The 15,740-nt window shown below is 41.9% G+C and overlaps 1 protein-coding gene across 2 annotated transcripts; it reads right to left on the bottom strand.

The window, feature by feature from the left end:
• Positions 1 to 808: 808 nt before the first annotated feature.
• FUS (FUS RNA binding protein) lies at positions 809 to 14,938 on the bottom strand. Of its 2 annotated transcripts, XM_058181286.1 has the most exons (15): positions 14,844 to 14,938; positions 11,674 to 11,698; positions 10,778 to 10,932; positions 7,693 to 7,834; positions 7,332 to 7,522; positions 6,923 to 7,133; positions 5,264 to 5,301; positions 3,821 to 3,853; positions 3,282 to 3,391; positions 2,599 to 2,728; positions 2,325 to 2,435; positions 1,888 to 2,026; positions 1,696 to 1,784; positions 1,308 to 1,455; positions 809 to 1,098 (listed from the first exon to the last, which is right to left on the bottom strand). In XM_058181286.1, exons 1-15 carry the CDS (start codon positions 14,854 to 14,856, stop codon positions 1,059 to 1,061), a joined length of 1,575 nt encoding a protein of 524 aa, XP_058037269.1. In that variant the 5' UTR covers positions 14,857 to 14,938; the 3' UTR covers positions 809 to 1,058. The 2 variants fall into 2 exon arrangements, with proteins under 2 accessions (XP_058037269.1, XP_058037270.1); XM_058181287.1 differs by lacking the exons at positions 7,332 to 7,522; positions 7,693 to 7,834 and having other exon boundaries at positions 14,844 to 14,871.
• Positions 14,939 to 15,740: the final 802 nt, after the last annotated feature.

Below are 15,740 nucleotides of genomic sequence, written 5' to 3'. Positions count from 1 at the left end.
AAGTGTCATCAGTCATGAATCCCTTCACACGCACAAGAGATCTAAGTCCAGCCCACCTTGAATTCCTTTCTGTTAACTCCCACCAATTGCCATTGATCCATAGTTCAGATTCTTGTAAAAAGCTTAAATTTACAATAAATCTTTATACCCATTTGAACTACATGGATCTCCCGATTTCCCTGGTGCTTAACGGAAAATATCAATAATGATTTTATCCTGTTTTCTCATTGATAACTTGTGTCAAAAAAAAAATCTGGATTCTCTCTCTCTCTCTTCCTTTTTAGATTCTGTTATCATCTTTTGCTTCCAGACTATAAGGCCAGTGAAGGCCAGCTTTTGCATTCAATAGCAACAGAAAAAGTTAATTTTGTAACCAGTCCTCACACTTACATCTTTTGCAGGTCTGTAAAGCTAAGAACAATTGAAGTAACATCTTAAGCAACTGCACTTTCACTTAGTGACCTCTTTGCTTAATGACCAAGCTGATTGTCCCAATTGTGGCTGCTAAACACAGGCTATCTATAATTCATGGGAATTTCAATGATGTAAGTAGAACAGCAACAGACTCTTAAAAAAAGACTGTTCCTTGTATTCTTACGTATCAGATTTTGAAAACAAATGAGCCTCACTAATAACGGCCAACATTTCTACAATGGTTTTTACTCAGAATGTTTTTTTTACAGGAAAAATGTACTAAAATTAACAAAATTAGGCCTGGGAGTCTCTTAGCTCAGACTGAATGACAAATTGAATTTAAAACAATCTCATCGGCATAGTATTTCTGTATGACATAAAATCAATACAATCATTTTGAGAATTGACTGAAAACATCTTTATTATTTAGCTCTATGTCCGCCCCCACTTTGCAATTACAAGCACACAACTAAAATATATTTTTGAATTCTGGGATTACTCCAAGGACAGTCAACAAAAAATAAGACAGGCATACAAAGTCTGTACATAAACTCAACATGGGGTACACAATTTGCAATGAAGTTAGACATCATACAAAATAAAAAATGTTTATAAATTCACATGGTATGGGATCCTATATTGGCTCAATAAGGTCTCTCACGGCGGTCTTGTCTGTGGTCCCCTCTGCAGAATGAAAAGAAAAAGAATTAAATTTAAAATTAGATTGTGACTACTGGCTTTTGTTAGCAGTACTCCAGAGATAAACTATTATGGGTGAAACTGATAGGAATTTAGGAGAGAAAAGCACGGTACAGGTCCTAATAGCCTCTGGGAAACTTTATTCAGATGCAGAAATACGGTATTATCTACTCACTCCTAGAAATAAATTTTACCTGGAATCCATTTTTCCTGGTCCAAAGTTGCCCCTGTCTCCGCCTCTTCCACCGCGGAATCCACCTCGGTCTCCCCCTCGACCTCCACGGAAACCACCTCTGTCAAAGCCTCCCCGCCCCCCACGTCGTTCTTCACCAAATCCGCCTCCTAGGAAAACAGAATAGATTACTCAACTCTAAGCACAACTACAGTTTTCTCTTCTTACATTCAGACCCTTACATGAAAAGGCAAGGTATGTGTTTCACAAAATGATCTCGGCAGAAGACCACTGTACATTTGTGTCCTTCCCCCATGCAAAGCACACAAGAAATTTCACTCCTGTAAATGATTTTTCTCTTGTGGTAAGAATTGCAGCTAAGTGCAGTTGATGAACTCTCTAATACTCACCCATATGTGGTCCCCCAGGCCCGTCTGGTTTGGGTGCTTTGCACTGATTGCATTCATTGCGCCATGAAAAATTCATGTTCTCACATGTCCTATAACAGACATGATAGGAAGAAAGAAAGCAATTACAAATCAAATAAATTCACTCTAACTACCATCTTCCCTGCCACACAAATTGCTACAGATTTTACTTACGGATTAGGACATTTCCAGTCTCCGGCACGCTGCTGGCCGCCTCCGCCACTAGGAAAACCACCCCGGTTGCCTCCACTGGAGCCACTGTTGCTGCCACCGCCGCCACCACCACCACCAAATCCACCACGGCCCATTGGTCCTGAAGAAAATTCAAGGTCGCAACTAAGAACGTTTTCTTGGCACTATTTACTGTTTCATCCACAGCTATTTCTCAAATCTCAGCAATTTTACATATTTTTAAATTGCTGAGGTTAAGAAATACTGCATAAAATATTTCTATCCATTTTATCTCCATGTTCTCCAACCTAACTTGGCCCTTCTTTTACTTTCACTGCTTTGCTGAAAGACCAGTTCTTACTCTTCTAAAATAGCATGACAGGAAGATGGATAAGCAGATGCTCCATTACTTTTCAATTCTACAGATAACTCTTACTCACCTCCTCTACCGCCACGGCCTCTTCCGCCACGGCCATTCCCCCCTCCTCGGTTGAAGTCTGCTCTCCGAGTGGCAAATGAAACTTTAATTGGATTGCCAGAGAACTCTTTCCCTAAAGAATTGGGGGGGAAACACTTTTGTCCATTACTGTGTTCATCACTATTTTTTATTTCATTTAAATTCCAATGGCACAGAGACAAACAATATCCTAACACTTTGAACACAGCCATAGAAATTCCCAGGAATAAAAACGCTGTTCCAAATCAGCAACCTACCATCAAACCAATCAATGGCAGCTTTTGCTGATGGGGGATCATCAAAAGAAACTGTGGCCTCTCCTTTCAGTTTTCCTGTCTCACGATCTGTATACAGGTTAATCATAGGCTGCCCAGTTTTCTTATTCATCTAAAAGACACACGAGATGACATTCTGATCAAATAAAGTTTTCATGTTATTGTAGCTACTCATACAAGTATTTAGTGATGATATTTGTTTGCTGCTCATTTCTGGAGACTGCCGCCCATCTCAAATGTAGGATTCTGGGCAGCTTACATTAAAATAATAAAAACATGAAACAAATAACTGCTGACACTGTATTAACAATGAACAGCAATCATTTAAACAAACAAACAAACAAACAAACAAACAGGAGGGCTCCCATCATGCATTTGGATCCCAGGCTTGATCACAGAACTAATCTTTAGGGCCTTTTTTCTCTTTATGTAATTTTTACCTCTGAAGTATAAAAATGTTAACTAGCCTTTAAGTGAAAGATACATTACAAATAAAACTGAAATCAAAACAAACAAAAAAAAATCTGAAATCATCTTGGACTCTACTAATTTCTTCCTTCAATTCAAAAATTCAAGGCAATTTTTGTCTTTATATGTGAGGATCCTCTGGATTCCCACTAGCGTATTGCTAAATGGATCCATGATAGTGCCAAGAATTTGTTTACCTTGATGAGACCAATCTGCTTAAAGTATTCCGAAACCGACTCAATGGTTACATTTTCACCAAGTCCTTGGACAAAGATGGTGTTATTGTCAGAATTATCCTGCTCACTAGCTGCAAGAGAAGAATTAAGAGTTTTAAACAAAATAAATTCCCAAACAACACTTTAGTATTGAACCATTCTGGGATGTACAAATTTTCAATTCTGTATTCCATTTTATCAAAGTGAACATTTTTTCTTTGGTTAAATAGAGCAAATCTTCAATCTTGTATTACGATATTGAAGTTCATTTCTCCTACAACTCAGTTTGTGCTTTTAACACAATTGAAATCAGCTAGTTTAATAGTTGTTTTGTGCTCACAAGAATCCCAAGAGAGGTCAAAAAGCAGATTTGAAGACGCCCATCAAAGTCTCAAGTTATTCCTGAGCATTGATTGCTTCACTGGTCTTTGGGAACAGACAGAACACTTATGATAAATAATCAAAGGTTTGTTTTGATTACTAAGTGGAATGAGTATCAAACCAGTCAAACAATCACTTACCAGAATCATGACGTGAGCCTTGGTCCCGTGGTCCTTTTGTCACATGAAAATAAGGAAGGAAAGGTTCCGTTAGACAGAGTGGGCTCCCCCTTTTTTCACATCACCATCACGATCACATTAAAAACAGGCCAGTGTTGAACATATGCAGCCTCACAATTAGAATGTAAAAAAACATACCCACCCAGTGAGAAGCACTCCATGTCTTAATGAGATTATTTATTACATAACCAGTTTAAACATTCTTTCCGCCAGGTCATACTGAACCCTAATTTTTGCAGCTTTGGAGGGAGGAGCATGGCCTCCAGATACACACTCAAAACAGCATGGGACAACCACCCGGAGGAATCTATTTTTCCACTTTCATAGCATACACAGAGTCTTGTATTGACCCTCAATCAGTTTTTTTTTTTTTAAATCTCCAGCACATGAGGCCTGAGGCAGAATTCTGCAACCTATTCCATTTTTGTTTTCTTGAACACAAGAACTATGTGTTAAGTAGAAACCACCTTACACCACAGAACACATTTTGAGTAAGTCCTTTTACAAGATTAGATCTTTAGTTTTGAGAAACCATCAGGTTCTTTACTTGCATCAACCATTCTATTAACATATTATACACAGATATTTCTTTTAAAAAAGCATTTTGATACCTTTCAGCACATCCAATCTTAATTACTTTTGAAAGCGTATGCCCAACACTGGTCTCAAATGTATTAACAATCCTAGGTAGACCATTTTAAAATTTTTGTGCCAAGCCTTTTTCAGCAAACCCTATGGGAACGTTCCTTAAAACCAATTAGTTTAAGTTTGGTACATTCACATTATAAAAAAAAAAACCACCTTTTATGAAACTTCATATTAAAACCAAACTTTCTTTAAAATAAAAGCCCATGAAAACATTTATTTGTCAAAGAGCTCTTAAGAGTTTCATACAGACAAAATTACACATTCCGGTTTCAAGGGAGTGGACTCTTGCATTTCTTTCCTGTACCAGTAGTTTTTTAAACCAGGTAACATAAACCTTCATTTTACCATGTTTCTTCAGGACTGCATGCACTTCCATTAATACTTTTAAGTCAACATTTGCATGTGTGTTTTTAGCAAGGGACAACACACAAGCCCAACATTTATGAAGTGAATTTTCCACGTGTTCTCCCACAAAACAAAGTCTAGGTTTCATTTTTTCCCCAGTCTTGTTGCATAACATACAACCAAAATTGGCCCGAAGAACTTGGCCAAGTAGAAAACCCAGAACGTGGAAATCAGCACCACAGATACAACCAACCATTTTGGCATATGTGCCAGAAACAGGGAGTGCTCCCATAGGTTTTTATCTGATAAACGGTGGCTTTTCATTTCTTTGGCATACAAACAGTATCTCCGAAAAATAATATAATAGAAATACACTTTTGTGGTTCAAGTTTTTGAACTCTTTGGACTTACCACCAAATTTATTGAAGCCACCACCTCGCTCACCACCGCTGAGGAGATAAGTTAGAAGATAATGATGCTTTTTCCATGGCTAAAAAGGTTTGTTGCTAGAAACTACACCATATCCATTAAGATGCTGGCCAACACTTATGTTTGATTCTTCCTGAAGATCTAAAGACAACCTCCCACCTTTTTCTTGCCCTCAGCATTTTTAAAAAAATAAAGCATGATACCCTTTTGAGAAGGTTTGCAATTGCTAATGTTTAGTCAATCTTGCTTCCGATCTTGAACCGTTACATGTTGCGTCCTGATGCAGCTTTTGGGACAAAGTTGTTTTCCTTGTAGGTGTTCTATTCTTGGCATGGATTGGTGAACCAAGCTTGTAAAATATCGCATACCGTGCACACTGTATTTCTAGGTCACTTTTCTCAAATTATTGTTTTTGCAAAACTTTTGTTGCATACAATCCTACATGCAGATATCTGCTTTGAAAGCATGTATAAAAACCCATTCTTTCATCAGAATACTCATATTAAATCACTCAGCACTAAAAACTGCATTATCTGCCTGCCATTAAAGATCTCTCTCCCTTCCTCAGACCCTTAACTAACATGTGGAAGGTGGAGATTTGATTAAAGTTCATTGACTTTCACACCTGTGGCACACAAAATGCAGAATTTGTTAACAGAACAGGTATTGTTAACAGAGCAACAACTTTTCATAAGCAAACAACCCTTCAACTACCCATGTCTATACTCACCTCTCTATCTTGTCTCCCCCAATCAGAAACCCATATGGTCAATGTTGCTTAGCAATCATTGTTTTTCAAATACCAACTTTAGTCACCCCTCAATAAAAAAAAGGAGGCAGTACAAGTAACCCAAGAACAGTTTGAGGATCCTACATGGTCGCTTGTAAACAACAAGTGCAAGAAATGAGTAAACATGAACACATCCATTTAAACCCAATTTGACAGCCATTACATGGCTAAACCATAACATTAACCCCAAGGAAAAACTGGCTTACAATTTGCCCAGAAGCATGTTGCTGAAACAATAATAGAAGCTTCAAGTTGCTATCAGCATATAAACCATGCCCCTTCCATGTCCCTCATTAGGTTTACACTGGGGTGGAATTGAAGGATAATCTTATTATCAATCTCCTTTTTGCAAAAATTGTAGTAGTACGGTACTTTGTAGTATGAGAATCCTCTACGTTCTTGTACACGACTGTAACATGGGTCACAGAGAAGTATAATTCACCTTCGAGGAAAAGTACTGATATTCATATCAAGTGCACCTTTGAGGTTGTCAACAAATCCAAGTAGGATTACAAGATGAAAATGCCATATTTCACCCCATGCACCAACTTGTTATTGTAATGACTGATTTGTCAAGAAAGTAATTTTAACTCCTTCACATGCAGGTAACAGAATACCTTTTGACACCCATTAAGAATTCACCCCGTTCAAAAAAAAAGAAAAGGAAAGGAAAAAAAAAAGAAAAGAAAAAAAACACCAATTGTGTACAAAGTGGTTTCCCCAGCCTTATTCACCAAAAAGTGCTCATTTTTTAAATTTTGTGCCCTCCCAGAAAAATTACTTTTTTCAAGTACTAAGAATTTTTTTTAAAAACCCACTCCCTCTACCACAACAACCTATTAGACACCTACCCCATGCCACCTCCACGGCCACCTCTGTTGCCACCTCTACCACCACTCCGATCAAAGCCACCTCTACCATATCCGCCGCCTCCTCCTCCTCCGCTGCCTCTGCCACGGTTGCGGTCCTGTTGACCCCCGTATCCACCTTGATCCTGGCTGCCATAGCCTCCTCCACTACCACTTCCACTCATGGAGGATTGATCCTGGCCATAGCCACCAGCTGGAGAAAAAAATGAAAAACAGAAAACAAAAAAACACTTAGATTATAAAACATGACCATTGACTTCCGACAATAAGAAAGCATGAGTAGGAAGGGTAAAACTCTTGCAGTGTTCCACCAGAATCAGACATTGTATTTCGTAGACTTCCCGTTTGCCAAAATTTAAATCAAGATGAGCTGAAAAGAACATGTACTCACAACCACCACCACCTCCTCCTCCACTGCTGCTGCTGCTGCCATATTGACTCTGCTGACCATAGCTCTGAGGTGGATTGTAGGAAGGTTGCTGCCCATAGGAGCTTTGCTGCTGGCTGGCATAGCTTGACTGCTGGCCATAACCCCCACTTTGGGGCTGCCCGTAACTGGAAGTTTGGGAACTGGTGCCATAACTGCAGATTTCACAAAGGAACAAGCGTAACTACTACTACTCTAGCCGTGCAAAGTACGTCCATTAAACTGGCTTTATCCTATTAGGATTCTTCAGGTTCCCCTCTCCAAGCCCATCCCACAACTCTGGGGGGGAAAAAAAACACCAGGAGGCTCCACCCGCAGCATTTACCTTCCAGTGCTGGAGCTGGTTGGCTGCTGAGAATAGCTGGGATAAGACGACTGCTGTCCATAGGATGACTGTGAAGTCTGACTAGTGCCATATGCTGTGGATGAGCCGTATGCTTGTGGTGTGGACTGAGTGCCATATCCAGCTGTTATGTTTTAAAGGGGGGAGGGCAATAAATCAGCATCAAATCAGGTGTCATATCAATGCCTGCAGGATTTCCCACCATTACTTATAGCTTTGAATTAAATGAAAGTTTGCTTTTGGTTCAGAAAGTATGTTGAAACATGCAGGAAAATGTAACTCAACACATGCCTGCAATCCATTAAAGATTTATTTGTTGCCAAGACCGCAAAGCTGCATCAGCATCGCAACAAGAGCTATATTATCCTGCAAAATGACAATTGCTTTAGTAACTCAAAATAGAATAGAATAGAATAGAATTTTTTATTGGCCAAGTGTGATTGGACACACAAGGAATTTGTCTTGGTGCATATGCTCTCAGTGTACATAAAAGAAAAGATACCTTCATCAAGGTACAACATTTACAACACAATGAAGGGTACTGCATTTGCTTCTGAAATATTCCACACTGATGTTTTAATGAACAGATACAATTGTCAAGTTAGGAAATACAAAAGGTCTCACAACCTTACAGATACCGTGTTTCCCCCAAAATAAGACAGGGTCTTATATTCTTTTGACCCCCGAAATAAGCACTTGGCCTTATTTTTGGGGGTGTCTTACTTCCCCCCATCTACCGATAGGGGGCAAGGAGACCGGCCCCTTGCGCCTCCTTGCCTAAGCATTACCAGCAGCTTGGTTCGTAAAACAGCTGATTCCTCCTGTCTCCAAGGAGTGCAGCTCCAAAAGCAGCAGCACGACATGCCTCCGCAAAACAGCTGATCTGCAGTGTGCTTCTGCAGCGGGCTCCAAGAACCGTGAGGCAAACTCCTTCCCTTGGATCCTGCCCTTCATCTATTATTGTAACCCAACACAGCTGTGGGTGGGGGAGGATGGGCTGTGTGAGCACTAAGTTGGGAGGTGGTCATCACTTCTCTCTTGCTCTTTGCCAAATCTTACCCATCTTCTCCTCGACCCCAAACACCTTTTGTTGTGGCTGCCTTGGGAAGGGTGGGGGGAGACCTGTGTGTGAGTGATAAAGAGAGAGAACTGATCCAAACTCGGAGAGTTATCCATGGTTGGCGGCTTTTTCTCTCTCTCACACACACACAGGTTCCTAACCCCACCACTCCCAAGGCAGCCATATCCCTCCACTAACCTGCTTTCCAGCTCTGTTCTCTGTTGCACATGCAGGACAAGAAAAGTAGTCTGTGTGACTATGGTAAAAAAAATACCAGTGGAGCTGGAAAGCAGGTTAGTGAAGGGATGTGGCTGCCTTGGAAGGGGTGGGGGAGTGGGTTAGGGATCTCTCTTTCTTACACACACACACACACACACACACACACCCCGTCCTTTCCTTGGGAGCTCTGCACAGATGCACATCCCAGGATTGCAAAGCTGAAGGCTTCGGATAGAACATTTTGTGGATGTCTGTCTGTGCTGTGATCCCAAATAAAGAACAATTGCCAGGAAAAGTGGGGGGAGGGGGAATTTTTGCCTCTTATCCTGTTCTCAGTCTGTGCTGAGCTTCAGAACAGGGTAAGAGGCAAAAAAAAAATCCTCCCCATTTTCAAACCTTTTGCAAAAACACCCATTCCAAGCCTTCAGCATATGCCAGGAATGCAACATTTGAAGGCTCGGAATGGGGCATTTTTGTAAATGGCTTGAAAATGGGGAGGGGTATTTTCCTACCCCTCACCCTTTTCTGTTATTCTGAACAGGATAAGAGGCAAAATCCACCCCCACTTTCCCAGTGATCGTTCTTTCCTTTGGGATGATTTATGCCAAAACTATGCATGTGCATGTGTACAGGGCTGACGAGCATTGGGGGAGGGGGGAGAGGGAATCTGGTTTAGATGAGTAGGATGGGGCCAGGGGACAGAATTGGGTTGGGTGAGGTACCATTTCGGCAGGCAGAAGCTCCATGGCAGTGCTGTAGCAGGACAGACAGAGGAGGAGGGCAGGGAGATCACCCCTTCCTTGTTTTGCACTCCAAAAGTTGCCCTGCACCAGGCAGGAGCAGATGGATGGAAGAAGGGGTGATCTCTCCCACCCTCCTTCATCCCACTGCAGGGCTACCATGGAGCTCCTGCCCGCTGAAGCTACAGGATGGCCAAGAGTAGCACGGCCAGAAGGGCGAAAAGCCTTCACAAGACCAACAGCAACAGGTGCAGCCGGACAGAATCAGGAGATGGAGCAGGCAATCCACCGCGCCACGGCTTTCTGCCTTGTAGCAGCAGCCTGCACAAGTGCACAGCCAGCATGAGAGCTAGCGCTCACCAGGGCCAAGGCCCGAAGAACACCATTCCGGCATGTTTTGGAAGGGAGATTTTTTAAAATCCTGCAATTTCTCTCTGCCACTGTGCAAACCCCAGCATGGACAACAGCGCCCTCGCAAGGCCAGCAGCAGTAGGTGCAGAAGGGGAAGGGAGAAGCAGGCAATCCCAACACACTGCAGGCAGGTCTGAGGCTGGCAACACCTCCAGGCGGCCAGAGAAACTACAAGGCAGATAGCAACCCTCACTGGCGGGCCATGATTAAGGGGTGAGTGGCCATGAGGTGGTCAGGGAAGAGAAAGGCTGCCTCCTGTGCTAGCCATGCCCACCCCCTTTACTAGGTCTTATTTTCAGGGATGTCTTATTTTAGCACATGCGCTCAAAAGCCTGATTGGGCTTATTATCCGGAGAGATCTTAGTTTCGGGGAAACACGGTAGTTGTTTTCCTAATCCCAAATAAAGTTCTGTAACTTTAGCTAATAAGCAAAGAAATTCCATTAATTATTACCGAACTCTTTCATGGGATGGGATGCAACAGCGTCATTTTTATATCTTTGCTACTATAAACCAAGCCTGTATGTTGGTGTGTCACAGAACTGACAAGCCAGAATAACTCATTTCCTCCAGGTCAGCTGATCTCTCATGTTTTCCTATGTAGTTATGAAGTTCAAAAATAAGATTAGTGTACTCACAGCCCTGTGTCTGGCCATAAGATGAGCTGTAACTACTTTGGCTATATCCAGAAGTATCTGCTGATTGCCCATAGCCACCATAACTCTGCTGTCCATATGGCTGGCTAGTTTGTTGAGAATAACTTTGTGTGGGTGGAGTTGGGTAGGCCCCATAACTAATGGAAAAGAAGAGATAAAAATCAGCCAAGGAACTTATTTCCACAATGAACTTTCAGATTTTTGCTTTTTATTGTATGTCTAGTGTGCTCCATTTAAATTACAGAAGTTTCAGATGTTATTTCCAAGATGGCTGATAACCCCACAAATATGGAAACTGTGCTGTGTAATTCTGACAACTTACTGGAAATACTCAGAAATAAGCAATATATTAAACATATTTTTAAAATAGCTTTAATATTCTTTATGGTTGGACAATTTAATGACTTTCCAACAGCCCTTGAAAATTTGAGCATTATGGGGTCATCCTGTTGTCAAATTGCTTTGGAAAATTTAATGAATATCTAAAATAAAAGAATTTTAAGCAATATTCCCTAAGGACAAATAAGATGTTTTTATGTGGATACACACTACTTTAATGCATTTGATACACACTGAATTGTATTGCAGTTGATTGTTAATTTAAACAACTTTCTGTATTTTAACCCCTAAGGGTAACTGGTCTAGAAATAATACTTGTAAGGAATTATGGTTATTAGCATGCTTCAATGCAAATCCACAAGATTTCTGAACAAATCAGGGCCACATCACCTTCATTTTTCTTATAGAAAAAAACTATTGCCTATTGAAAGCACAACATCAAAACATCTGAGAGAGATGGGCAGTACCTAAATTTGGTAAACAAAATAAAATAAATAAACATGTTACTCATGCATGGAAAATTAATTCCAGTCATTTACCTCTGTGCTGCTGACTGGCTATAATCTGCAAAAGAATTGGGGAAAAATTAAAACAGATCCACTGAACAAATTGTGAGAACATAACACAGTGAAAAGCAATCCCCAATTTGCATGACTACAGCTCCCAGCATCCCAAAGAATCAGGGCCAATAGATGCCCAGTTTTATTGCAATTTCTGAGATGTCCCAAGTTGTATAGTATCGGCCCTAAGCCTGTAACTGAAAATGTTTTGCAGCCATGGCTGCCGCTCAGAATGGATACATTAGCTGAAGAGCTGTATCGTAGTGTTGGTACACAGTATTGCATAAAATGTGTAAAAATATATCTAAGCCACCATGGCATGAAATCTGCAGAATGTTACAATTATATTGTTACACTTCAAATACTACCCCTTATGCACAACACAAATGTGAAAAAGTAAAGCCTCCCCTGTAAGAGCAGATTTAACTTTGCTGTAGCTGTGTTACCTGGAATTTCAGGTTTCATTAGTTTTTTAATGGTGATATTAGCATTTAAATATGGCATACATGTCTTTTTTTGAAGTTTCAGAAACCATGTTTTCTTTTTAACCAAACCAATATTTTCAATGTGAAAATTTTTTTACAACTAAATGGAGAGCATATTCTGGAAGTCCTTGGATACATTTGCAAGTATTAAAAAACATACAAACATGATTCAGAAAAGGAATGATGTAACCCATAAATTTGCCGCTAGTGAAATGTTACCTAAAACCAGTGCTTTTCTACTATTTCTCATGTCTAAATAATGTATTCTATTGTTTGATTTATTGCTTTCTAATGCATCAGATATATTGAATGCATTATTTCGGTAACCTATAAAAAACATGACACTCCCCCTTTAATAAACACCTTTTGCTTTGCCTGAAGTATCCATGATGGTATGCATATTGTGAAAAAGCCCATTTTGCAAAGTGAAGTCTCTTCCCAAATTCAGTGATCATATTCTTTTCATCTTTACACCAATCTGATGCTTGAGTTTTAGGCAAGCAGCTAGGGATGCTTCTGGTGCTGTTTAATCAGATTTACAGAACTTTTTTTTTGGCAAAGTTCAAGCATCCTTTCAGTCCAGAAGGGGAGGGATTGGGAATTAAGGAGTTTGAGGGAACAAACTGTTACCTGGAATGTTAGACTCCATTATTAAACTTTTAAAAGGGTAATATCAGAATTTTTAACCATTGCAATCTAACCCTCTTCTTGTAACTTTTAAAAAAGTATGTTTTTCTCTTCCTAGCCAAGGCCATTTCTTTTCATATGCCAAGAATTTGATTTTTCAGCAACTACACGTGTATTCTGGAAGTCCTTAAATATACTGCACTAAGTGTTGACAGAAATATCAATCTTCACTGGAACAGTGAGTATATAACCCATAAATCTGTCACTTGTGGAATATATGAGAATCAATGTTTTCTATTATTCAAGTCTCACATATAATCAATGTCTTTATTGTTTGATCACTTACTTACTGGTGTATCACATGTACTGAATGTATGCAACATTTGATTCTGTACCCTATAAAAATACCTGATCCTCCTTAATATAGGTAGTCCTAGACTTACAGCAGTTCATTCAGTGACCATTCAACGTCACAACTGAAAAAAGTGACTTTATGACCATTACAGTGTCCCTATGGTCACATGATCAAAATCCAGGTGCTTGGCAACTGCTGTATATCTACAACCGTTGCAGTATCCTGGGATCACGATTGTTTTCCGACTTTATGACAAGCAAAGTCAACAGGGAAGCCAGAGTCATTAACAACCCTGTTAGTAACTTAAGACAATGCTTCGCTTTAACAATATTGTGACAAGAAAAGTCGCAAAGTAAGGCAAACTCACTTCACCAATGTTTCATTTAGCCATAAATTTTGGGCTCAATTGTGATCATAACTAGATGCCTAACAGTAAATGCTTTTCTCCCCCCCACCCTTTGCCTGAATTACTTGCACTCTGGGTTTAGGATTTTCGGGTCGGTGAAAAGACCACCTTTGCATTGTGTAAAAGTGTTTTCCAAATTCAGTGAATATGGTCTTCTTCAGCTCTAGCCTGGGACAGCAGGCAATTATGAAGCTCTCCAATTCTCCTCGTCCAAAGGCCGATTTTTTTTTAAAAAAAAAATCCAACAGCCCGTAATGACGGCAAAAAAAAAAATGGCGATTGGAAAAAAAAAGCCCGCGCAGTGAAAATGAGTAATGTAGTTTAACAGGGATCGAGAGAGGAATAATTCACCTACCCATGGAGAGGAACAGCTGTTAAGAGCTTAAATAGACTTAGGTTAGCCAGAAAGGGAGCGCCTGGTATTAGGACCGAAGCCCAGCCGCTCCTTTTACGGCCCACTAGCGAAGACGGGCGGGGAAGAGCGCGCGCTCCCTCAAGCGACTAAGCAGCCGTTGGGAGCGCGTGGGCGAGAGGCCATTCTAAAAGAGTTATTCTGCGCAATCGCAGAATGGAAGAACCCGGATTTTGCACTGCGACAAAAAAAAGCGGGTTACATGCACGCGCCCACGGACAGTGAAGCGGGTTAGACGAGGCGGCGCATGCGTATTGTCAGATCACCGGTTCAGAAACCCCGCTTCTCCCCTTTTCCCTCAGCGGTTCCGTCTCGCGCATGCGTGCTTGTCCCTGCCCCCTCAAGAGTTCATCGGAAACCCCGTTTTCTCTCGCTCGCTCTTTGCCCCCCCCCCCGTACCGGGTCTCACGCTTTCCTAAAATGGCCGCAGCGAATGGCGCAGTTGAGACCGATGACGCGATGCGCAAACCTTTACGCGGACAAGGGACAGAGCAGCCGTTCGTTCACCCTCCCTCCCCCGGTTGGGGCATCCGCACCCTTCTCTCTTGCTCTCTTCAACCGCCCCCAAAGCATGAAAGGGCGAGCCATCCTCTCTTATTCCGGGTTCTGGTTGAGGCACGTCCGCCTTTCTCCCTCTACCTCAATGGATTCCCCGATTTGACCCCTGGCGGAAGCCAATTTGTCCCAATGCCCCATCGCACGTTCCGTGACCACGAGGACTAGCGACTTGATCCTGCTGAAATCGAATTAAAAACCCCTGCGCCCCTTTTTGCAGCGGCTTGTGGAGGGCCCGGCGTCCCCTTCGCGGTCTCTCCGGGGAGACTTCGATTCGAGTCTCCCCGGCGACTCCCCTACCCATCTCACCGTTGGATGCCATCGCTGCACCTTCCCGGCAAACTCACTCGCGTCACCTTCTCCGCCTTGTCCCGGCCGCTCCCTTTGCGGCAAATATATCTGCCCCGCCCCTTTCCTTTGGCTACACCATTTCAGATGACAGGGGTGGCCGGGAGAGTTGTTTGAATGAGGCCGATTGCTTTTCGGTCTAAAAAAAACAACCCCAAAGATTATCTTGCTCGCCGATGAATGTACAAACTTACACTAGGAATTTCTTTATTTTGAAATAACTCTAAGGCCGCACTCCGTGTGGAGAGATTTAGAAAGTCTTTGGTTCTCCCCCCCCCAATCGAAATGGTATCCATCCAACATGCTGGGTGGGATGAGATCACGGCGGCAGCCTGGGCGCAACCAAAGGAGGAAGCGGGGGGGGGGATTGAGAAATCGAGAGCAGCTCTCCCTTTGGGCCTCTGTTGTGGGACGGGATGGCGCCTTTTTTGCAAAAATCCTATGGATTTTGTCAGAGGAATCTGGAGTCATTTTAAAACGGGTTTAGTAGATTGCAGGGAGTAACACATTTGAAATCTAGTTCTGAGCTACTCTGGGAAGCCAGCATCGGTCGCTTCCAGGAGGACAGAGGCACCGATGAAAGATGCATTGCTGCATTTCAGACCCATCGTTTTTGGGAAGGAGGGGGAAAGAAGATCTGGCCAAGCGGACCATCCTTTTTCGCCTCTTGCCTGGCGCAATTTTGCACGCTCCTCTTCTGAAAACGGTTTCTAAACTGGGGCAAAAAAAATCTGGCAGCTCAGCCCCCGAGTTTACTAAGCCTACCCCGGGGAAACCTGGATGCACAATTTCGGGGTTTCTCAGTTGGGCTCCTGGCTCTTGAAAGTAGTTTATTGACCCAGACAGCTGTGAAACCGG

The sequence above is a fragment of the Ahaetulla prasina genome, chromosome 4 (genome assembly GCF_028640845.1).
Source record: "Ahaetulla prasina isolate Xishuangbanna chromosome 4, ASM2864084v1, whole genome shotgun sequence".
In the NCBI taxonomy this organism is placed as follows: Eukaryota; Metazoa; Chordata; class Lepidosauria; order Squamata; family Colubridae; genus Ahaetulla; species Ahaetulla prasina.
Note: the sequence above shows the minus strand (reverse complement) of the source record. Positions and strands in the feature narration are given on the sequence as shown.

Excerpts from the sequence above, each read along its gene's own strand:
- FUS (XM_058181286.1), bottom strand. Across the intron at positions 1,456-1,695 it reads GCCTGGGGGACCACATATGG|GAGGCGGATTTGGTGAAGAA; the intron begins GTGAGTATTAGA and ends CTGTTTTCCTAG. Across the intron at positions 1,099-1,307 it reads CCAGGAAAAATGGATTCCAG|AGGGGACCACAGACAAGACC; the intron begins GTAAAATTTATT and ends TTCATTCTGCAG.